Source organism: Salmo salar, chromosome 04 (assembly GCF_965601325.2).
Source record: "Salmo salar chromosome 04, fSalSal1, whole genome shotgun sequence".
Classification (NCBI taxonomy): domain Eukaryota; kingdom Metazoa; phylum Chordata; class Actinopteri; order Salmoniformes; family Salmonidae; genus Salmo; species Salmo salar.
In genome coordinates, this window is record NC_138294.1 from 66,487,302 (window position 1) to 66,511,011 (window position 23,710).

The 23,710-nt window shown below is 41.9% G+C and overlaps 2 protein-coding genes across 2 annotated transcripts; both read left to right on the top strand.

Annotated features, from left to right (window-relative positions):
• The first annotated feature begins 661 nt into the window (after window positions 1-661).
• On the top strand, window positions 662-14,887 carry LOC106603607 (uroplakin-3b). The gene is made up of 6 exons (XM_014197493.3): window positions 662-1,289; window positions 2,712-2,879; window positions 3,083-3,317; window positions 3,505-3,587; window positions 3,798-3,927; window positions 9,624-14,887. Exons 1-6 carry the CDS (start codon window positions 1,220-1,222, stop codon window positions 9,691-9,693), a joined length of 756 nt encoding a protein of 251 aa, XP_014052968.1. The 5' UTR covers window positions 662-1,219; the 3' UTR covers window positions 9,694-14,887.
• Window positions 14,888-15,782: 895 nt separating this feature from the next.
• Window positions 15,783-22,930, top strand: psmg1 (proteasome (prosome, macropain) assembly chaperone 1). Its single transcript, NM_001140415.1, is given in 7 exon segments — window positions 15,783-15,986; window positions 16,264-16,373; window positions 17,013-17,170; window positions 20,259-20,321; window positions 20,471-20,669; window positions 21,013-21,143; window positions 21,654-22,930. Coding segments are annotated over 7 exon segments (858 nt in total). The 5' UTR covers window positions 15,783-15,867; the 3' UTR covers window positions 21,732-22,930.
• The last annotated feature ends 780 nt before the right edge of the window (window positions 22,931-23,710 follow it).

Consider the following 23,710-nt stretch of genomic DNA (forward strand, 5'->3'; position numbering starts at 1 on the left):
GTTCCATGTAAAACCCTTTCCACAGAGGGTTCTACATGGAACCCAAAAGGGTTATACCTGGAACCAAAAATCGTTCTCCTATGGAGACAGCTGAAGAACCCTTTTTTCTAAGAGTATACAAGTTTAGATAGCTGGCTAGACTAACCTACCAACTGAATAATTTTTAGCTGATATGGGCTACTCGAGTGACTGTCAGTGACTGACATAACAAGAGGGAAACTGCTGATGCACTAGAGGTCTTCTCTGGTCCAAAAAGTTGGTCCCGAATGGACCCAAGGACAATCAGACCCGCACCCTTACTGACTCGATCAATAAAAAAAAGGGGGGACTCGGACCCAAACGGAACAATCAAACCCAAACCCGAATGGACCCTAGGACAACCAGTCCAAATCCCGTACCCTAACAAGTCCGGCTCTAGACCAGACCCGATTGGACCAAAGTGACAAAATTATGTTTATCAGCCAAATTCTAACTTTCAGCACTTTGTGACATCGGCTGATGTAAAAAGGGCTTGATAAATACATTTGATTGGTTGATTGATTGCTCTTCTGGTTAACAATACATCTTTAAATGTTGGCTAGGCCTTCTATAACTCAATAAATTCACCTTATTAGCATAAAATAAATATGCTATAGGCTATGTTGAGCCATGGTCGGGTCCACTCGGGTCTATCAGCTGTAGTTACATAGACCCAAGACCCGATGACAATCAAACAGGACCTGATCCAGACAGAGGGACAAGTTAGAATTCTGGACCTGGACACAAATTTCACCTTGTGTATTCTACTCTTTTTTTTCTCAACACTAAGTTTTGTATATATTTTTGGTGGCGGGACCCAAATTGGCCGCCTATATCACTTATGCAGAGGTCTGGCCCTGAGTAGAAGTATGTACCGTAGCCTATGTAAACGGGTATTTATTGATTTTGTAGGAATTTATTAATCTTATATTATCATTGGAGACTTACGATTTTGTGGTTATAATTTAGCAAATTTAATTATACTTTTAAAGTTTTGTCCTTGACAAACGTTTGATAGCGTTTCTCCGGGAACTGTGAACTCCCACAGACTACTAACGTAACACCTACAGTTTTAGTTCACCTGCACACACCATAGAGAAGGCACGGTAACTTACTGGAAAATATATTTTGTCGAGCGAAATACTAATAGTAGAAACATCAGGGGCACATTTTTGACAGTATCAACCCCAAAATATCTGCGATGTCTTGGACGTACATGTTATCATATACATATTTCTTCAGTGTATTTATGTTCGGAGTCCGACCGCAAAGTAAGTGTTACAGCCAAGCCTATATGTTTCAGGGGAGGTAGTGATGTGAGCACAGGGTTTTATTGATAACTTGGACAATGTTTGTTGATCTTTTAATATGTCACAATTTTATAATAGACCTAATGCTTTATTTTATTCTAACCACCCTTCACGTACATACAGGCTATCATGTCGAAAGAATGCTCTTAATTTAGCTTTTATTATATTTAAGTTATTGAACATAGGCTATCTCTAATAAAGATCAAAGTGTTACAAGACCCAAATAAATGTTTGGTGATCGTAAACAGAATACTTAACAATACTTTATAGCTTTATGTAGCCATACTGGTTAACGTTTTTTATTAACAGATTGAATGATTCGATTTGGTCTTATCCATATCAATTGATAAACTAAAATTGAAAAATGCTGTTGATGTAGAATAGTTTTTAGGGCTGTTTTACTCCATAAATGATGCTTTTGGGCAACATTAAAAGAGCACGAACAGGTGAAGGATGGTTACTTGAATCTAAGTGTTTGTTTTTAGTTGGATGTGAAATGTGTCCTTATTCTCAACATGCCCTTGTAACCATTCAATATTTTTTGAAAGGAAAAAATCCTCGTGGATGATAAAATAATCGGATAGACTGGTTTTTCAGGAAAATGGACATGGTGCTTTCTCCTGCTCAGGGTGCTTACCCCCGCATGTTTTACTGTTCAACCTTAAGAGATGTTTGTAGTGCAAATGTTGTCTGTATACACCATGGCCTAGCTCCTCATTGAGCCACTACATGCGTGTGGGATTTTCACTATCCAAAACAAGAAATGAGATTTGTATGCACTTTTACTGCAGCATCAGAGATCAGTACAGCTAGTTATGATATTAATAGTTACTGTAGTGAATACAATTATCCATCTGAAAGTAATGACAATCTGAGAAAGCATAATTAGGCCTTTCTACATTGTCTGAGACTAGGGACAGATTCAATAATTTTGTAACATGACAAGACTGGGAGGAAGAACAAGAGTCAAGTTTCTTATGCTCTCCCACAGATAGCATCCAAACCCTGGTAGATTGGTAGTGAGTGGTGTACATCTGTATAAATGTCTTGCATCAGGATCAAACAGCAAAATCAAGAGTATGTTTCTCAGAATGTAGAATCTAGTCCACTAGCTAGATAATGAGCAAATAAACACCCCTTCCTCTTAAGGGCTGTTTATCATCTTCCATGTGAGGGTATTAGGGAAAGAGGCCATTAGATAAACTACTCACAAACTGATATCTTCTCCGGAAATGTTTCTGATCTTACTTCTAAGACAGCAGTGTGGCCCAGCTTTGAGAAAAAGAGTTTGATACAGAGCCATACTGTGAGGTTTCATGTGGCTCTGGTTTAAAATGTACAGCATTAAAAGTAGTAAATAGTTTTTCTGTTCTGTTTGTGTAGTTGTGTCTCTGGATCATATTCCTGAGATTCTCCCCTATGAGGCGAGCGGCAGGGTAACCAGCACTACCATTGTGCTAGGCCAGCCTCTGTGCTACTTCAACACACTGACCCAGCTCAAATGCAGTCAAAGCACCTGTCAAGTATGGGCTGCCATCGCCTCTGGACCAGGTAGGTCTCAACTGGATGTGGCAAAGTATTTAAAGACATCGAGGGACCGTATCTTAACTTTGATACAATTATTAATAATGATTCATCCATCAGATTACAATTCCAGTGCAGCTAAATCAAAATAAAATCAGATACTAGATAGATGTACGATTGTCCAGCCCATTGATCATTTTGTCTTTTCTCATGGCCCTTTTGCACATCAGGCATCAACAACTTTGACATTGACAAGCTGGTAGCAGTACAGATCGTCAGTGCCTCTCCATACCCTATTGCCTTCAGCAGCCAGACTAATAGAATGTACTTTGTCACCAAATTGGGTCGCCCTAAGGACTTCCCCTGTGGCCAGTTGCCTGGCATCAAGTACTTCAGAGTAGGTGCGGAGGGCAACTGCACCAACACCAACTGCAATGGGATCCTACCTCCGGGTTCCACTGTCAGGTATCATAATACCATAGCAATATACATCAAGGATGCTTTTGTCATTGTCAGTCTTGAAAGCAACCGACTTTTAACAGCTAAGAATGTCTAAATCCCAACTAATTGAAAAGTGTAATTGATGGATTTGTTGTGGTCTTTTTAAGGTCAGTGCGGGTCACGTGTAAATGTGTATTTTCTTATTTTTCAGGGTGAAGTACATCCTCATTGATCCAGTCTCTAGAGGAGTGGTCTCAGAGTCTAAATGGTCCTATCCCATTTCTCTAACATCAAGTAAGATAAAGCCACTAAAATAAACTATGAACATTATTATTACACAGATATAGACTATAATCAGCACAAGATGTTTAACGGTCGTTCCACTCGGGGGAGCTAATAGACCTGGCCTGAATTGAAAATGATGGTTTCAAAAACAGGTTTATTATGTTCCCTCTTAAAGGCTTTAGAGGTTTAAAAAAATAAAAGTATTCTCTGTCTGTGCAGCGAGGTCCTGGTCCTCCATAGATGAGTGGTTAGGGAAGCGCTCTGGGGGAATGGTGGTCATCACAGTCATCTCTTCCTGTCTGCTGGCTGTCCTGCTACTCCTGCTGGGAGCTGTGCTGCTACTGGACGGGTGAGGAACACACATATTTTACATTTTTGTCATTTAGCAGACGCTCTTATCGAGAGCGACTTAAAATTCATGCCATACAATACAATACCATATCCAGAGTTTACCCTGGGATGTTTTTCAGCAGCGGGCGCAAAGCTAGTAGGGGAATATTTGTTTCTGTAGAATGACTGTGAGAAGGTCACTTCTGGTGACTTCTTGCATAGGACATTCTACTCCAAACTGCATGAAAATGTAATTATGTTGACACCATCTGAAATATAATTTACCCTTTAAAAGCATTATAACCTGTAGCCCAAGTGACGCTGCATATATGTTTTAAATAATTAGGCTGCAGCATAGGGTTGCTCATCTGCATTTACCTAATTGAAAACCCCCAAAGGACTCTGAATGCATCAAAAGCTTTTAAAATGTCTTTAATCGGCACTGCTCACTCTGTATGCTACAAATATACGTTTTAACTTGTCACTCTGAACTTAAAAGCGTGTCTCGGCAGTGTGTGTGTGTGTGCGTGCGTACGTACGTACATACATACAGTTGAAGTTGGAAGTTTACATACACTAGGTTGGAGTCATTAAAACTTGTTTTTCAACCACTCCACAAATTTCTTGTTAACAAACTATAGTTTTGGCAAGTCAGTTAGGACATCTACTTTGTGCATGACACAAGTAATTTTTCCAACAATTGTTTACAGACAAATTATTTCACTTATAATTCACTGTATCACAATTCCAGTGGCTCAGAAGTTTACATACACTAAGTTGACTGTGCTTTTAAACAGCTTGGAAAATTCCAGAAAATTATGTAATGCCTTTAGAAGCTTCTGATAGGCTAATTGACATTATTTGAGTCAATTGGAGGTGTACCTGTGGATGTATTTCAAACTCAGTGCCTCTTTGCTTGATATCATGGGAAAATCAAAAGAAATCAGCCAAGACCTCCACAAGTCTGGTTCATCCTTGGGAGCAATTTCCAAACGCCTGAAGGTACCACGTTCATCTGTACAAACAATAGTACGCAAGTATAAACACCATGGGACCACGCAGCCGTCATACCACTCAGGAAGGAGACGCGTTCTGTCTCCTAGAGATGAAAGTGCTTTGGTGCGAAAAGTGCAAATCAATCCCAGAACAGCAAAGGACCTTGTGAAGATGCTGGAGGAAACAGTTACAAAAATATCTATATTCACAGTAAAACGAGTCCTATATCGACATAGCCTGAAAGGCCACTCAGCAAGGAAGAAGCCACTGTTCCAAAACTGCCATAAAAAAGCCAGACTACGGTTTGCAACTGCACATGGGGACAAAGATTGTACTTTTTGGAGAAATGTCCTCTGGTCTGATGAAACAAAAATAGAACTGTTTGGCCATAATGACCATCGTTTTGTTTGGAGGAAAACGGGGGACGCTTGCAAGCCGAAGAACACTATCCCAACCGTGAAGCACGGGGATGGCAGCATCATGTTGTGGGGGTGCTTTGCTGCAGGAGGGACTGGTGCACTTCACAAAATAGATGGCATCATGAGGTAGGAAAATTATGTGGATATATTGAAGCAACATCTCAAGACATCAGTCAGGAAGTTAAAGCTTGGTCGCAAATGGGTCTTCCAAATGGGCAATGACCCCAAGCATACTTCCAAAGTTGTGGCAAAATGGCTTAAGGACAACAGTCAAGCTATTGGAGTGGCCATCACAAAGCCTTGACTTCAATCCCATAGAAAATGTGTAGGCAGAACTGAAAAAGCGTGTGCGAGCAAGGAAGCCTTCAAACCTGACTCAGTTACACCAGCTCTGTCAGGAGGAATGGGCCCGAGATTCACCCAACTTATTGTGGGAAGCTTGTGGAAGGCTACCCGAAAAGTTTGACCCAAGTTAAACAATTTAAAGGCAATGCTACCAAATACTAATTGAGTGTATGGAAACTTCTGACCCACTGGGAATGTGATGAAAGAAAGAAAAGCTGAAATAAATCATTCTCTCTACTATTATTCTGACATTTCACATTCTTAAAATAAAGTGGTGATCCTAACTTACCTAAAACACGGAATTTTACTAGGATTAAATGTCAGGAATTGTGAAAAACTGAGTTTAAATATTTTTGGCTAAGGTGTATGTAAACTTCTGACTTCAACTGTACATACATACAGTACCAGTGAAAAGTTTGCACACACCTACTCATTCAAGGGTTTTTCTTTACATTTACTATTTTCTACATTGTAGAATAAAAGTGAAGACATCAAAACTATGAAATAACACATGGAATCATGAAGTAACCCAAAAAATGTTAAACAAATCAATACAATGCTGAGCAAATGTTGGCTGCGTTTCCTTCACTCTGTGGTCCAACTCATCCCAAACCATCTCAATTGGGTTCAGGTCGGGTGATTGTGGAAGACATCATCTGATGCTGCACTCCATCACTCTCTTTCTCGGTCACATAGCCCTTACACAGCCTGGAGGTATGTTGGATCATTGTCCTGTTGAAAAATAAATGATAGTCCCACTAAGCGCAAACCAGATGGGATGGTGTATCGCTGCAGAATGCTGTGGTAGCCATGCTGGTTAAGTGTGCCTTGAATTCTAAATAAATCACAGTGTCACCAGCAAACCACCATCACACATCCTCCTTCATGCTTCACATGCGGAGGTCATCCGTTCACCTATTCTGCGTCTCACAAAGACACGGCGGTTGGAACCAAAAATCTCAAATTTGGACTCATCAGACCGAAGGACAGATTTCCACTGGTCTAATGTCCATTGCTCGTGTCTCTTGGCACAAGAAAGTCTCTTCGTATTATTGGTGTCCTTTAGAAGGCCTGATTCAATCAGTCTCCTCTGAACAGTTGATGTTGAGATGTGTCTCTTACTTGAACTCTGTGAAGCATTTATTTGGGCTGTAATTTCTGATGCTGGTAACTCTAATGAACTTATCCTCTGCAGCGGAGGTAACTCTGGGTCTTCCTTTCCTGTGGCGGTCCTCATGAGAGCCAGTTTCTTCATAGCGCTTGATGGTTTTTGCGACTGCACTTGAAGAAACTTTCAAGGTTCTTGAAATGTTCCGCATTGACTTACCTTCACATCTTAAAGTATTGATGAACTGTCGTTTCTCTTTGCTTATTTTAGCTGTTCTTGCCATAATATGGTCTTTTACCAAATAGGGCTATCTTCTGTATACTACCCCTACCTTGCACAACACAACTGATTGGCTCAAACCCGGTAAGGAGTAAAGAAATTCCACAAATTAACGTTTAACAAGGCACACCTGTTAATTGAAATGCATTTCAGGTGACTACTAAACTATCCGCCGCCATTGTTGCAACCCCTATTACCAGCCTGTTCAACCTCTCTTTCGTATCGTCCGAGATCCCTAAAGATTGGAAAGCTGCCGCGGTCATCCCCCTCTTCAAAGGGGGTGACACTCTAGACCCAAACTGCTATAGACCTATATCTATCCTGCCCTGCCTCTCTAAAGTCTTCGAAAGCCAAGTTAATAAACAGATCACTGAACATTTCGAATCCCACCGTACCTTCTCCGCTGTGCAATCCGGTTTCCGAGCCGGTCATGGGTGCACCTCAGCCACGCTCAAGGTACTAAAAGATATCATAACCGCCATCGATAAAAGACAGTACTGTGCAGCCACCTTCATCGACCTGGCCAAGGCTTTTGACTCTATCAATCACCGTATTCTTATCGGCAGACTCAATAGCCTTGGTTTCTCTAATGACTGCCTTGCCTGGTTCACCAACTACTTTGCAGACAGAGTTCAGTGTGTCAAATCGGAGGGCATGTTGTCCGGAGGTAACACAGGGTTCAATTCTCGGGCCGACTCTTTTCTCTGAATATATCAATGATGTCGCTCTTGCTGCGGGCGATTCCCTGATCCACCTCTACGCAGATGACACCATTCTGTATACTTCTGGCCCTTCCTTGGACACTGTGCTAACTAACCTCCACACGAGCTTCAATGCCATACAACACTCCTTCCGTGGCCTCCAACTGCTCTTAATCGCTAGTAAAACCAAATGTATACTTTTCAACTGTTCGCTGCCCGCACCCGCCTGCATCACCACCCTGGACGGTTCTGACCTAGAATATGTGGACAACTATAAATACCTAGGTGTCTGGCTAGACTGTAAACTCTCCTTCCAGAATCATATGAAACATCTCCAATCCAAAATCAAATCTAGAATCGGCTTTCTATTTCGCAACAAAGCCTCCTTCACTCACGCCGCCAAACTTACCCTAGTAAAACTGACTATAATGCTGATCCTCGACTTCGGCGATGTCATCTACAAAATATCTTCCAATACTGTACTCAGCAAACTGAATGCAGTCTTTCACAGTGCCATCCGTTTTGTCACCAAATCACCTTATACCACCCACCACTGCGACCTGTATGCTCTTGTCGGCTGGCCCTCGCTACATATTCGTCGCCAGACCCACTGGCTCCAGGTCATCTATAAGTCTATGCTAGGTAAAGCTCCGCCTTATCTCAGTTCACTGGTCACGATAACAACACCCACCCGTAGCACACGTTCCAGCAGGTATATCTCACTGATCTCCCCAAAGCCAACACCTCATTTGGCCGCCTTTCCTTCCAGTTCTCTGCTGCCAGTGACTGGAACGATGTAACGGGCGTCATATAGAGGAGACCAAGGCGCAGCGTGTTGAGTGCTCATCGTTATGTTTTATGAAAACTAACACTAGACAAAATAAACAAAATGACAGCAAACAGTTCCGTCAGGTTATACAAACTAAACAGAAAGCAACTACCCACGAAAACAGAGGGAAAAACAGGCTGCCTAAGTATGGCTTCCAATCAGAGACAACGATAGACAGCTGCCTCTGATTGGAAACCATACCCGGCCAAAACATAGAAAAACAAAACATAGAATGCCCACCCCCTATCACATCCTGACCTACCTAAACAGAGAAAAACCAACTCTCTAGGTCAGAGCGTGACAAACAAATTACAAAAATCGCTGAAGCTGGAGACTTTTATTTCCCTCACCAACTTTAAACATCAGCTATCTGAGCAGCTAACCTATCGCTGCAGCTGTACATAGTCCATCTGTAAATAGCCCACCCAATCTACCTACCTCATCCCCATACTGTTTTTATTTACTTACTGTCGCATTTGTAAATGAGAGCTTGTTCTCAACTAGTCTACCTGGTTAAATAAAGTAAAATAAAAAAGCTGGTTGAGCTGGTGCAAAGCTTTCATCAAGGCAAAGGGTGGCAACTTTGAAGAATCTTAGATATCAAATATATTTGGATTTGTTTAACACTTTTTGGGTTATTACATGATTCCATATGTGTTATTTCATAGTTTTGAAGTCTTTACTATTATTCTACAATGTAGAAAATAGTAAAAATAAAGAAAAACCCTGTAATGAGTAGGTGTGCCAAACTTTTGAATGGTAATGTATATGTTTAAAATGTTTTACATTTATTAGATTTTGGGGAGTGGCGTCAACATGCTAAATGAATATTGGGGATACACTGCCATACCATAGTAGCACATATCCTAGGAAATAGAAACTTCACCCTACCTTGCGCAACACAAAAATGACTTCAAGGCACTGGCAGCATTGGGGTTAGAAATGACAAAAATGTTGTACTGACCTAATAATGTGGTTGCATATAAACATGTCAGCCTTACGAGAAACGTTGTGCTTCCTGCCTTTCCCTTAACACAGTTTGGGATCATTCCGTGGAGGCCATGACATCACCACTGGACCTGGGATACTGGGACAATACTCATACTAACTTCCTCCACTCTCAGACCAGTACAGCACTCCTCAAGACATTTCTGTGACCATTGATGTGGACACTTCACTGTGCATCTAGCAGAGGCCTAGGATGGAAAGATGCATATGGTTAAACCTTATGTTAATGTTCTGATGCCATTTCTACATGAACATTGCCTTGCAAAAGTATTCAGACCCCTTGGATTTCTTCACATAATTTTTATTGTGTTACAAAGTGGGATTAAAATAGATGTAATTGTCATTTTTTGTCAACAATCTACACAAAATACTCTAATGTCAAAGTTGAAGAAAAATGCAAACATTTCTTAAAGATTATCAATCAAATATAGATAGACGTTGCATCAGTATTCACCTCCCTGAGTCCATACACATTAGAAACACCTTTGACAGCGATAACAGCTGTGAGTCTTCTTGGGTAAGTCTCTAAGAGCTTTGCACACCTGGAATGTGCAATATTTGCATATTATTATTTTCAAAATTCTTCAAGCTCTGTCAGAATAATGGCTAAACAGCAATTTTCTTTCCATAGTATTTCAAGCAGATTTAAGTCAAAACTGTAACTTGGCCACTTAGGAACATTCACTGACTTCTTAGTAAGCAACTCCAGTGTAGATTTGGCTTTGTGTTGTAGTTTATTGTCCTGCTGAAAGGTGAAATCCTCTCACAGTGTCTGGTGTAAAGCAGACTGAAGCAGGTTTTGCTCTAGGATTTGACCTGTTCTTAGCTCCATCCCATTTCATTTTATCCTAAAAAACTCCCCAATATTTGCCGATGCAACCACCATCATCCTTGAAAATAAGGAGGCAGTTACTCAGTGATGTGTTGCATTTAGGCCAGAAAGTGTATTCCTTTACCAGGTAATTTTTGTTCAGTATTACTTTAATGCTTTGTTGTATACAAAATGCATGTTTTGGAATATTTTGTATATTTGTGTTCTTTTCACGCTCTCATTTAGGTCATTATTTTGGAGTCACTACAATGTTGTTGATCCATCCTCAGTTCTCTCCCATCAGAGCCATTGAACTCTGTGGCTGTTTTAAAATCACCAATGGCCTCATGGTAACATCCCTGAGCAATTTCATTCCTGTCCTACAGTTCAGTTCAGGACTGTATCTTAGAGGTGTCTGGGTGGTTTAATATTGTCACGTCCTGACCCTAGTAAGATGTCATTTTCTATAGTAGAGTAGGTCAGGGCATGACAGGGGGTGTTTTGGGTTGTTCTATGTTTTCTATGTTTATGTTCTAGTTTTTCTATTTCTATGTTGGGATTGTTTGGGTTGATCTCTAATTGGAGGCAGCTGATCCTCGTTGCCTCTGATTAGAGATCATATTTAAGTAGGGGTTTTTCTTCCTGGGTTTTGTGGGTAGTTGTTTTCTGTTTAGTGTATGTCACCTGACGGAACTGTTTTCGGTCGTTTTGTTGTTTTGTTTAAGTGTTATTCATTATAGGAAATATGAGCACTTCACACGCCGCGCCTTGGTCCCCGACCCACATAAAAATATATCATGCACATAATTAATAACTAGACCATGCTTAAAGAGATATTCAATGTCTGATTAGTCATTGTTACCCATCTACCACTGCTCTTTTCACTGCTCTTTTGTATGCGGCTTTTTAAAAGCTCCCTGGTCTTTGTAGTTTAATCTGTGCTTGAAATTCAATACTTGACCGAGGGACCTTACAGATGTTGTATATATAGGGGACAGAGGAAGGGTTAGTCATTTAAAAATCATGTCAACCCCGTATTATTTAACACAGTGAGTCCAGGTAACTTTTTATGTTATTTGTTAAGCCAAATATTACTCCTGATCTAATTTAGGCTTGTCTAAACAAAGGGCTGAATACTAATGCAAAAACTCTATTTTTGTTATTTAATTAAAACAAATAGTAATCTTCCACTTTGACATTAAGGAATATTTGGTGTATATTATTGACCGAAAATGACGATCCATTTTAATCCCACTTTGTAACACAAAATGTGAAGAAATCCATGGGGTTTGAATACTTTTGCAAAGCACTTTTGCAAGGCAATCTGCTACAGTACTTAATCGAATGTCTATGGGAACCATAATTAATCAAGTCTTTCTCTCTCCCTATCTATCTGACATCACAATCTTAAACCTTTCTTGGACTGCAACAGATTATTTTAAAGATGTTTGTATATGTCTAAATGTTTGAATCTATTTGTAGTATATATCTATTTTTGTTATACACTGCTCAAAAAAATAAAGGGAACACAATGTAACTCCAAGTCAATCACACTTCTGTGAAATCAAACTGTCCACTTAGGAAGCAACACTGATTGACAAATTTCACATGCTGTTGTGCAAATGGAATAGACAACAGGTGGAAATTATAGGCAATTAGCAAGACACCCCCAATAAAGGAGTGGTTCTGCAGGTGGGGACCACAGACCACTTCACAGTTCCTATGCTTCCTGGCTGATGTTTTGGTCACGTTTGAATGCTGGCGGTGCTTTCACTCTAGTGGTAGCATGAGACGGAGTCTACAACCCACACAAGTGGCTCAGGTAGTGCAGCTCATCCAGGATGGCACATCAATGCGAGCTGTGGCAAGAAGGTTTGCTGTGTCTGTCAGCGTAGTGTCCAGAGCATGGAGGCGCTACCAGGAGACAGGCCAGTACATCAGGAGACGTGGAGGAGGCCGTAGGAGGGCAACAACCCAGCAGCAGCACCGCTACCTCCGCCTTTGTGCAAGGACGAGCAGGAGAAGCACTGCCAGAGCCCTGCAAAATGACCTCCAGCAGGCCACAAATGTGCATGTGTCTGCTCAAACGGTCAGAAACAGACTCCATGAGGGTGGTTGTGCTTACAGCCCAACACCGTGCAGGACGTTTGGCATTTGCCAGAGAACACCAAGATTGGCAAATTCGCCACTGGCGCCCTGTGCTCTTCACAGATGAAAGCAGGTTCACACTGAGCACATGTGACAGAGTCTGGAGACGCCGTGGAGAACGTTCTGCTGCCTGCAACATCCTCCAGCATGACCGGTTTGGCGGTGGGTCAGTCATGGTGTGGGGTGGCATTTCTTTGGGGGGCCGGCACAGCCCTCCATGTGCTCGCCAGAGGTAGCCTGACTGCTATTAGGTACCGAGATGAGATCCTCAGACCCCCTGTGAGACCATATGCTGGTGCGGTTGGCCCTGGGTTCCGCCTAATGCAAGACAATGCTAGACCTCATGTGGCTGGAGTGTGTCAGCAGTTCCTGCAAGAGGAAGGCATTGATGCTATGGACTGGCCCGCCCGTTCCCCAGACCTGAATCCAATTGAGCACATCTGGGACATCATGTCTCGCTCCATCCACCAACGCCACGTTGCACCACAGACTGTCCAGGAGTTGGCGGATGCTTTAGTCCAGGTCTGGGAGGAGATCCCTCAGGAGACCATCCGCCACCTCATCAGGAGCATGCCCAGGCGTTGTAGGGAGGTCATACAGGCACGTGGAGGCCACACACACTACTGAGCCTCATTTTGACTTGTTTTAAGGACATTACATCAAAGTTGGATCAGCCTGTAGTGTGGTTTTCCACTTTAATTTTGAGTGTGACTCCAAATCCAGACCTCCATGGGTTGATAAATTGGATTTTCATTGAATATTTTTGTTTGATTTTGTTGTCTGCACATTCAACTATGTAAAGAAAAAAGTATTTAATAAGATTATTTCTTTCATTCAGATCTAGGATGTGTTGTTTAGGTGTTCCCTTTATTTTTTTGAGCAATATATATATATACTGAACAAAAATATAAATGCAATATGCAACAATTTCACTGAGTTAATTCATTTAAGGAAATCAGTAAACTGAAAAATTAATTAGGCCCTAACTTATGAATTTACCATGACTAGGCAGGGGTGCAGGGAAAAGGCCCACCCCCTTGGGAGCCAGTCCCACCCGATTAGGAGCAAGGCACTGCCAATCAGAATTTGTTTTTCCCTACAAAAGGGCTTCATTTCAGACATAAATAAATACATTAAATTCTCTGGCAACAGCTCTGATGGACATTTCTGCAGTCAGAATGGCAATTGCATGCTCCATCAACTTGAGACATCTGTGGCATTGTGTTGTCTGACACAACTGCACATTTTAGAGTGATGTTTTATAGTCCCCAGCACAAGATGCACCTGTGTAATGATCATGCTGTTTAATCAGCTTTTTGACATGCCACACCTGTCAGGTGGATGAATTATCTTGGCAAAGGAGAAATGCTTACTTACATGGATGTAAACAAATTTGTGCACAAAATTTGAGAGAAATTACCTTTTTGTGCATATGGAAAATTTCTGGTGGACTTTTATTTCAGCTCATGAAACATGGGACCAAAACTTTACATGTTGCGTTTATACATTTACATTTACATTTTAGTCATTTAGCAGACGCTCTTATCCAGAGCGACTTACAGTAGTTTATATTTTTGTTCAGTGTTTTTGGAAAAATATTTAACATGAATGTTTTAATATATTGTTGGCTTTTGGTCTTTGATATGATATGATGTTGAATGATTAAGTGGTGAATAGCCTGCTATGAATTTACCACCAATGTCATATCTGTCTAAACTGCCTCCCGAGTAGCGCAGCGGTCTAAGGCACTGCATCACAGTGCTAGAGGCATCACTACAGATCCAGGCGGCGACTGGGAGACCCATGAGGCGGCCCACAATTGGCCCAGCGTCGTCCGGGTTAGGGGAGGGTTTGGCCGACCGGGATGTCCTTGTCCCATCGTGCTCTAGCGACTCCTGTGGCGGGCTGTGCGCATGCACGCTGACACGGTTACCAGTTGGACACATTGGGGCGACTGGCTTCCGGGTTAAGCGAGCAGTTTGTCAAGAAGCAGTGCAGCTTGGCAGGGTCGGGCTTCGGGAGGACGCATGGCTCTCGACCTTCGCCTATCCCAAGTCTGTACGGGAGTTGCAGCGATGGGACAAGACTGTATCTACCAATTTTGGGGTAAAAAGTAAAACAAATTAAATAATAATATCGGTCTGATCTAAGGGTAAGCTTTTCACCCACAGTAAGCACATGGATTTTATATTATCTAATCTACCTATAAGACAGATGGGTTCCAGCAGAGCTATAATGCCTAGTGAAAGTCTACACGCTCCTTGCACAGTTGTCATATTTCGCGGCCTTACAAAAAAAGATATAGTAACCTTTCCTAATTAATTAAAAAATAAAATTAATTGTCAATGTCTTCACAACCCAGAGTTATGCTGTGTTCATAACAAGTGGGAGACTTGTTATAAACTGGGAGCAATGTCAGTGTGCATTCACGTGCTTCGAACTTGCTGAGCAAGCTTACTGGCTAAAGGCAAACAAGCTGGGTCAAGCATAAACTAAAAGTAAAACTATCATGCCCGTAAACAAATTATAGTGTTAAAAAAAAACATATGAATTGATAGATGCAATAACAAAACATGATTTTAAAATTATTCCTAAACAACTTTAGCCTACTGAGCTTGAGCAATGTTGACAAAACCAATCGATATACAGTATTTTTTACCCTAAAAGTTGTGCAAAGTTGTTAGAATCTTATTCAAAACGATTCATAGCTGTAATGGCATTCACAGCGTAATGGCTGCTTGAGGTGCTTCCACCATCACAAAGTATTAATTGTTGGGTGTGAGAACATACACAATCAAGACATCATAGTTAAAAAAAATAAAAATAATAATTGGTAAATGCTGTATAATTTTCTTTCACTTTTAAAATGTAAAGTAGGCTGTGTAGATCGGTAGCAACAGCATTACCCGTTTTAGATCCCGTTTTAGATTTAAATTAAGGCAGCAAAATGTGACTGCAAGGGGTGTGGACTTTCATTACGACTGTATATTTTGTTTACACTCCAGCACGCTAGGCGGTGATAGAGGTACCTGTTGCGTTGAACTCAAGGGAAAAACGGAGAAAAAGAAAACGAAGGAAGTACACACGAGGAATCCTCAATGTTACCTCCTCGCCTCTTTCTCAAAACCCATTGGATGAGAGAACCAGCTGGTCCAGACCTTCTGACCTTCTCCTCCAATGGGTTTTGAGAAGGAGGAGAGAGGACGCGAGGATGACAATTGAGATTCTCCCATGGTTTGGCATGAGGAGGAAATCTTTGGTGTCATTTTTATTGTCAGCACGGTCATCTAGCTAGCTACAGTCATAAAATAAACAATGGCAACGTTTTTCGGAGAGGTTTTATCTGTTTACTCGCGTGCTGTCGAAGAAGACGACGATGATCTGGATGATGAAAACGAAGATGAGCGAATTCACAGAGAGATAGAAGAAAAGAGGTAGCTAACAGCCAGCTAGCTAACGACTCAAACTGCACGCGATTGAGTTTTCAGTTTCACTTGGTAACGAGTTAGCGAATGCTTTGAAATGGTTCGCTTTTGTAGCTTAGTATGCACCATATGGTTCTTTTGACATATCCATCGCTTGTCAATAAAATAACCATGTCCTCTGTTCTCAACTGTACACAGCTCCATTTATTATTTCAACAAGTTAGTACACGGTGACTAAGTGTAAAGATGTGCATGATTTTGACTGACTGGTGTTCTGGTTTAACAGGGAGGTCCATATTGCGTGGTGCCCTGAAGTCGCACAATCACTTGAGGGCTCTGGCAGCAACAAGTTGCAATGCTCAGACCTCATCATTGCCGTGGGCACTAATGCTGCAGGTAAGTTCCCGAGTGGCGCGGCGGACAAAAGCACTGCATCTCAGTGCTAGAGGCGTCACTACAGACCATGGTTCGATTCCAAGCTGTATCACAACTGGTCGTGATTGGGAGTCCCGTAGGGCGGCGCACAATTTGCCCAGCGTCGTCCGGGTTAGGCCGTCATTGTAAATAAGAATATGTTCTTAACAGACTTGCCTAGTTAAATAAAAGCTCACCTGTGACGACTGGGTTGTATTCATTAGTCGGATTCCGTTGTGAAACGTTTTACAACAAACAGTTTAGTCAACGCTCTTTAACGTGAAAAGCTGTTGAGTTCTGTTTTGTTCTTAAATGGAAGTTGTAGTTCAGTCACATCTCTTAAAAAAATAGTGACTGGCGGAAGGAACCCTATGGACTTCACTCCTCTTTGGAGTATGGAAAATTCTGTAATTTATAGATGTGCAGCTTGTGCCAAGTGCTCTGCAGACTATTGGGATTGACATGGCAACGCATGAAAACCATACTTTTAAAATTAACTACAACTTCCGTTTAAGAACTAAATGCAATCAAACAGCTTTTGCAACATCATCTGACTAATGAATACACTCCTGGTCTAACTCTTTCTCTCAAGGAATGAAAATTCTCTCCTATTGTTTTCAGGATTTCTGTCTGCATATGTGTTGAACACTGAAAGCTGGGATGCAGTGGGCCATGTGTCACTATGGAATGAGAGGAGTAGGGGCTCCAGTAGACAGAGCATTGCCCCACTGCCTGGAGAGCCAGCCTGTCTCTTCTACCGACACAGGGACAACCCAGCAGTGAGTGGTTGATCAAACACAATGCACACCAACAATTGTACATAGGATACACTTAAAGGTCTTAGTAAGCCTTGTCCAAACCACAATGGCCCATAGTTCAGAAGCCTGTGTTTGGACACTAGTCTGTTGCAGCATTAATCCATCTGTTGAGTGCCAAGCAGAGAGGCATATGGTCCTGTTCGTTGGTATGACTCAACCAGGGATCGATCTTCCAATTTCAGGACAGACACTAACCACTAGGCCACTGAGTTGGTATGCAAATTAAACTGAGTCGCAGTGATGTGACGTTGCCACGAGCAGTAGGATGAACCGCAAATATTGCAGATGAGCACTATGTCAGTCTTTGCACTTTCCAAAAATAAAGACACGTGCGCTTCACACTGCTGCAATATTATAGCTGCGGGATAACAACAGAAGTTAAGCCTTGCACTTCACCTTAAATGTTTCTGGATTGCATGACTCTACCTTTAAAGGTGTGTTCCAACAATATTTTCATTGCCACTGTAGTCAGTGACTCAGCGATTATAGCAGATTCTGTAAAGCAGTGGTCACCAACCTTTCATGAGCTGAGATCACTTTGTCAAAATGCAGGCCGAGATCAATTTTTTCATGACTTCATCCTAAGCCTATGCAACATTAACCTATCAAAATCAGTTCTGTAGCAGTGAGGTTTGTGCGTAGGCTATAAGCTCAATACATTCTCACTGCATATAGACTATTCTTGAATTGCCCTGCCAATGTCGTGCTTCTCAGACCATTTTTTTAAATTATATTTCAAAACGTGAGGTATATGATCCCACTGGTAATAGATCATTTGTAGCATTACTAATTGAAATGGTTTATTTTACTGGACTGATGGTGCCTGCATCTGATGGTCAGTCTCAGCAGAGGGTGGGTTTCGTGAGAGGCTACCTCTGATGGTTTTCTGACTCATGCACCAATTCATGTTACTCGTATGATCAGAGAACGTGAAATAGGCTACTCCTCGATATTAGCACGGCAAGCCGCTAATAACGACGCAAGTCTATTGATAAACTTTGTATTGCGAGTAGATCAAATAAAATGTTTGTCACATCTATCTTCAGAGCTCGTGCTGCTAGGTGACCTAAATCACATTGAGGGAGAGGTTGTTGTCCTGGCACCACACGGCCAGGTCTCTGACCTCCTCCCTATAGGTTGTCTTGTCGTTGTCGGTGATCAGCAAACTTAATGATGGTGTTGGAGTCGTGCTTGGCCATGCAGTCATGTGTGAACAGGGAGTATAGGAGGGGACTGAGCACGCACCCATGAATGGCCCCCGTGTTGAGGGTCAGCATGGCGGCTGTGTTGTTACCTACCCTTACCATCTGGGGCGGCCCGTCAGGAAGTCCAGGATCCAGTTGCAGTGGGGGGTGTTTAGTTCCAGGGTCCTTAGCTTAGTGATGAGCTTTGAGGGCACTATGGTGTTGAACTCTGAGCTGTAGTCAATGAACAGCATTCTCATATAGGTGTTCCTTTTGTCCAGGTGTGAAAGGGCAGTGTGGAGTGCAATGGAGATTGTATCATCTGTGGATCTGTTGGGGCGGTATGCAAATTGGAGTCGATCTAGGGTTTCTGGCATAATGGTATTGATGTGAACCATGACCAGCCTTTCAAAGCACTTCATGGCTACAGACGTGAGTGCTACGGGTCAGTAGTCATTTAGGCAGGATACCTTAGTGTTCTTGGACACAGGGACTATGGCGGTCAGCTTGAAACATGTTGGTATTACAGACTCAGACAGGGTGAGGTTGAAAATGTCAGTGAAGACACTTGCAAGCTGGTCAGTGCATGCTATGAGTAAGTGTGATCAGACAGTCGTCCGGAACAGCTCATGCTCTCATGCATGCTTCAGTGTTACTTGCCTCGAAGTGAGCATAGAAGTAAATTAGCTCGTCTGGTATGCTCATGTCACTGGGCAGCTCTCGGCTGTGCTTCCCTTTGTAGTCTGTAATAGTTTGCAAGCCCTGCCACATCCGACGAGCGTCGGAGCTGGTTTAGTACGATTCAATCTTAGTCTTGTATTGACACTTGTCCTGTTTGATGGTTCGTCGGAGGGGGTAGTGGGATTTCTTATAAGCTTCTGGGTTAGAGTCCCACTCCTTGAAACCGGCAGCTCTACCCTTTAGCTCAGTGCGAACGTTGCCTGTAATCTATGGCTTCTGGTTGAGGTATATACGTAGTCACTGTGGGAACGACGTCATCAATGGCCTTATTGATGAAGCCAGTGACTGATGTGTTGTACTCCTCAATGCCATCGGAAGAATCCTGGAACATTTTCCAGTCTGTGCTAGCAAAACAGTCCTGTAGCTTAGCATCTGCTTCATCTGACCACTTTCTTATTGACCGAGTCACTGGTGCTTCACTGGGAGGTTTCTTTTATGGCTTATAAATGTGACAGTGCTGAATAAAATCTTAAACATATACTCACACATAAGAACAGCAGCTCTTTGCTGTATTCTTTGACAGGTTCTAGTCATGATTGTTAACGTTTTGAAATCTTACACTGAGTCAACTATCAGCTTCGCTGTGGGCTCGTGGAAGCTCCAGACACGGTGATCTGAGCTATCTGATTGGCCAGTGGTAGACCTATGGGTGTACTTAATTTGCTCCCCGGGCGAGTAGAGTTTGTACCTTCAGACACATGAAATGGTTCAAAATGGGAACACTACGATACCCGGTGTGAAGGGCAGTTGAATCAAGTGCACCTACCACAAAAAAAAATAGTAACTCAAGGCTTTATCGTTGGGCTTTTTTTAAAACGCCAGCTGTACTGTGTTAACTCTGACACATTGGTGCTACTGGCTTCCGGGTTAAGCAAGCAGTGCGGGTTGTGTTTCGGAGGATGCATGGCTCTCAACCTTTGCCCCTCCTGAGTATGTACGGGAGTTGCAGCTATTGGACAAGACTGTAACTACCAATTGGATATCCTAAAATTTGGGAGAAAAAGGGGTAAAAAGTTTTTTAAAAAACAAGGAAAGCCTTGGAGGAAGGGAAAAACTAGGAAAGCCTTGCGATCAACTGGTTGGTGACGACTGCTTTAAAGTATATTCTTGTGTTGCTTTTGTAGGTCCTGGTCTGCCAAAGCACTTGTTACATTGCGGAGGACCAACTATTTCAATGGACAGAAAAGGTAATGCTCTTGTGATTTTATAGATGCCTTATAGAGGTTCAGGTTGATGCCCACTGCTTGGTATGACTATAAGTAGATGTGACTGTAAAAGCACTGGTCAACAATGACTACGGCCTCTTAACTTTCTCCCTCCTTCCCTCTGGTTCTAGGTGTTTGGCTGCCTCCAGAAGAGAGGGCTCAGTGTGATGGTGCTGTCGGACAGCCCTGTGGCTGAGTACAAAACACCAGACTACCTCTACGGTAGCGCAGTCCCTTTCCTACGCTCCCTCAAGAGCAGTGCCTCCAAGAGCCAGGCCCTCTGCCCTGCACTCGAGCAGCCAAACATCCTCACTGGACTGCCAGCTGCAGGTACCACCATACTGATGTCTTTGATTCCCTGGGTTGAAGTCTTCCATTTAATTCCACAGAATTAAATAATGGACTATTTTCAATTCATTAAATTGATCGACTTTGAAATGGAATTTGCCCCCAACCATGTTCAGGCATGTATTATTTGCGTAAAAGCACTTGCATTAACGAAACATTATTTAATTTGTCAACTTGCTGAATTTGTCATTCTTTCTCCTTAGGACCTTTCTATGGATTACATTCTGGAAATTTCCAAAACATTATGGTTATTTTTGGTTAATTTCTGGTTCCTTTTCACACAGAAGGACCCAAATACTAAAACGGATCTCTATTCCTTCCTCAGTACTGAGCCACTGCCAAGTCCATCAGATTCCAGCTGTTCTGTACCAATGCTACACTGATGTCATCAGCCCAGACTCTATCACCATGGAAACCTACAAACCTGCCCTGTTGTGTCTAAGCAAGTTGGTCAAGGTGAGCGAATACATTGTAGAGCAGGGAGCAGAACATTTTTGCACCCCCCTTGTGACAGCAAAGATAAAAATGTGAGTTTTAAATTTGATTTCCTGAAATTCTGCCCATTTTGCCGTGGGGTGGAGAGAAGACTTTGCAGTTTCATAACTCATTTCCTGCAGTTCTAGACATTTTGCCATAGGATAGAGGGAAATGTTAGCAGTTTTTAATATAACTGATGAACAAGGGGGCCTATCCCAGTCAGTAATTCGACCATGCTTACTACAAGTCTAGCGGCCAGCTATCAAAACTAACTTACCAGTCAAACAAATGTAGTTTACAACCACATTTCGAAATTGCAGCTTTTGTATTCTAACTCAACGTTAAGTTGCGACCCCGACTAAGTCGTCCCAGTATCAGTATCAATGTCCTAATGGTAGCTATTCATCACTGTTCAGGGTTCTCAAAAGCTTTGTCTTCTTTTGCTGACCTCTCTCTCTCTCTCCCTCTCTCCCCACATTTTACCTCCAGTTGGAGCCTTGTCTCAGCGCTGACGTCCTCCGAAAGTTTGCCAAAGTCACTGAGGCTCAGAGTAATCTGTATACTTAAATGTGGAAGATTTATTTGTACTGAATAGGCTCTGTATTTGTCTTTTACCTAATGAACAGGTTCACTTTATTTTAACCAAATCTGTATTTTGGATGTATATGGCATTTTATAGTGTCCAGACACTTTTTTGCGATTTCACTTGGTTTTGAGAAACTTACCCCCACCAGCCATAGACTTCCTCATGCTCGTTCTGCAGTTGCAGGGGCACAGAAATAACATGTACAAAAGCTCCAAAAACATCCAAATATGTCCTTTTAAAAACTGCATTGCTCTCAGTATAACGATGCAGGTCTTTAGACGTCATTCCAAACTTTAAATTCTAATTTGTTGGACTCAAGCGATACTTCTCTGTGTCGGCCTTCTCTGGGCATTGCTCAAGACCCGCATTGCTATACTGAGAGCATTACCATTTCTAAAAGGATGTATTTGGGTGTTTTTGGAGCGTTTGTTCATGTTTTATCTGTGACCCTGCAACTGCAGAACAAGCATGATGAAGTTTATCGCCAGTGGGGTAAGTTTGTCAAAACCAAGTGAAATCTAAAATAAAAAGTTTGGACACTTCCATAACATTCCATTTACAAATAAAAGTTAACCTTCATTTAAACTGTAAAATAATCTGTAAGTAATGTTTTAAATTTGGAAGAAGTAAAGGGCACCTTCACTGAAAATAAAAAGGTGCAACACTCTCAGCATTTAAAAACTCATTGTTTTATTTAACTTCTCAAGCGTCCCACCTGACCAACATCCATTGAAAGTGCAGGGCGCCAAATTCAAACTACAGAATTGTAAATATTTAACAATCTTGAAAATACACATGCAATATGTCAAAATAAAGCTTAACTTCTTGTTAATCCAGCCAAGGTGTCAGATTTCAAAAAGGCTTTACGGCGAAAGCATACTATGCGATTATCTGAGGACAGCGCCCAGCACACAAATGCATAACAATCATTTTCAACCAGGCAGGTGGCGACACGAAAGTCAGAAATGGTGATATAAAAAATGCCTTACCTTTGATGATCTTCTTCAGTTGGCACTCCAATGGGTCCTATTTACATCACAAATGGTCCTTTTGTTCGATAATGTTCTTTTTTATATCCATTAAAACTCAGTTTAGCTGGCGCGCATCAGTCAATAATCCAGTTTCCCTCCGTCAAAATGAATCCCAAACGTTACTAATAAACTTTTCCAAACAAGTCAAACAATGTTTGTAATCATTCCTTAGGTATCCTAATACGCAAATAAACTATACAATTTAAGACGGAGAATCGTTATTGTCTTTACTGGAGATAAACAACAAAGAACACGCTTTCCTCCACGCGCTTGGAAACACTGAAGCCAAAATGGGAGCCACCTAGAAAAACTACAATTTACGGGTCATTTTTCTAAAAACAAGCCTGAAACTCTTTCTAAAGACTGTTGACATCTAGTGGAAGCCCTAGGAACTGCAATTTGGGAGGACTTGGGCTTATAATTAAAGTTCAAGCCATTGAAAACAGTGGTAAGCAGAGTTTCTTTTGGGGGGGGTGGTTTGTCCTCGGGGTTTCGCCTAACATATCAGTTCTTTTATAGTCACAGACATTTTAACAGTTTTAGAAACTTTGGAGTGTTTTCTATCTAAATCTACCAATTATATGCATATCCTAGCTTCTGGGCCTGAGAAACAGGCAGTTTACTTTGGGCACGATTTTCATCCGGACGTGAAAATACTGCCCCCTATCCCAGTGAAGTTAAGCAAAGTTAAAAAGCTTGATGTTTCTGCCATCAACCGAGTTCTGATGAAGGCCAGTGATGGCCGAAACATCAAGCTTTTTAACTTAGGATGTTAAGTCTCCTATATGGGGCACTTTGCGTGGTTCTGGAGCGATTCCGACTGACAGTTTGGTGTACGAGGCGCTGTTTGAATGTCATAGGGACCTGTGCCTCATAGTGCCAGACAGCCCCATCTGTCTGCTCCCACTCGCTCAGTGGACACGACATTT

Excerpts from the sequence above, each read along its gene's own strand:
- LOC106603607 (XM_014197493.3), top strand. The coding sequence starts at position 1,220 with ATGTCTTGGACGTACATGTTATCATATACATATTTCTTCAGTGTATTT. Across the intron at positions 1,290-2,711 it reads GTTCGGAGTCCGACCGCAAA|TTGTGTCTCTGGATCATATT; the intron begins GTAAGTGTTACA and ends CTGTTTGTGTAG. Across the intron at positions 3,588-3,797 it reads TCCCATTTCTCTAACATCAA|CGAGGTCCTGGTCCTCCATA; the intron begins GTAAGATAAAGC and ends CTGTCTGTGCAG.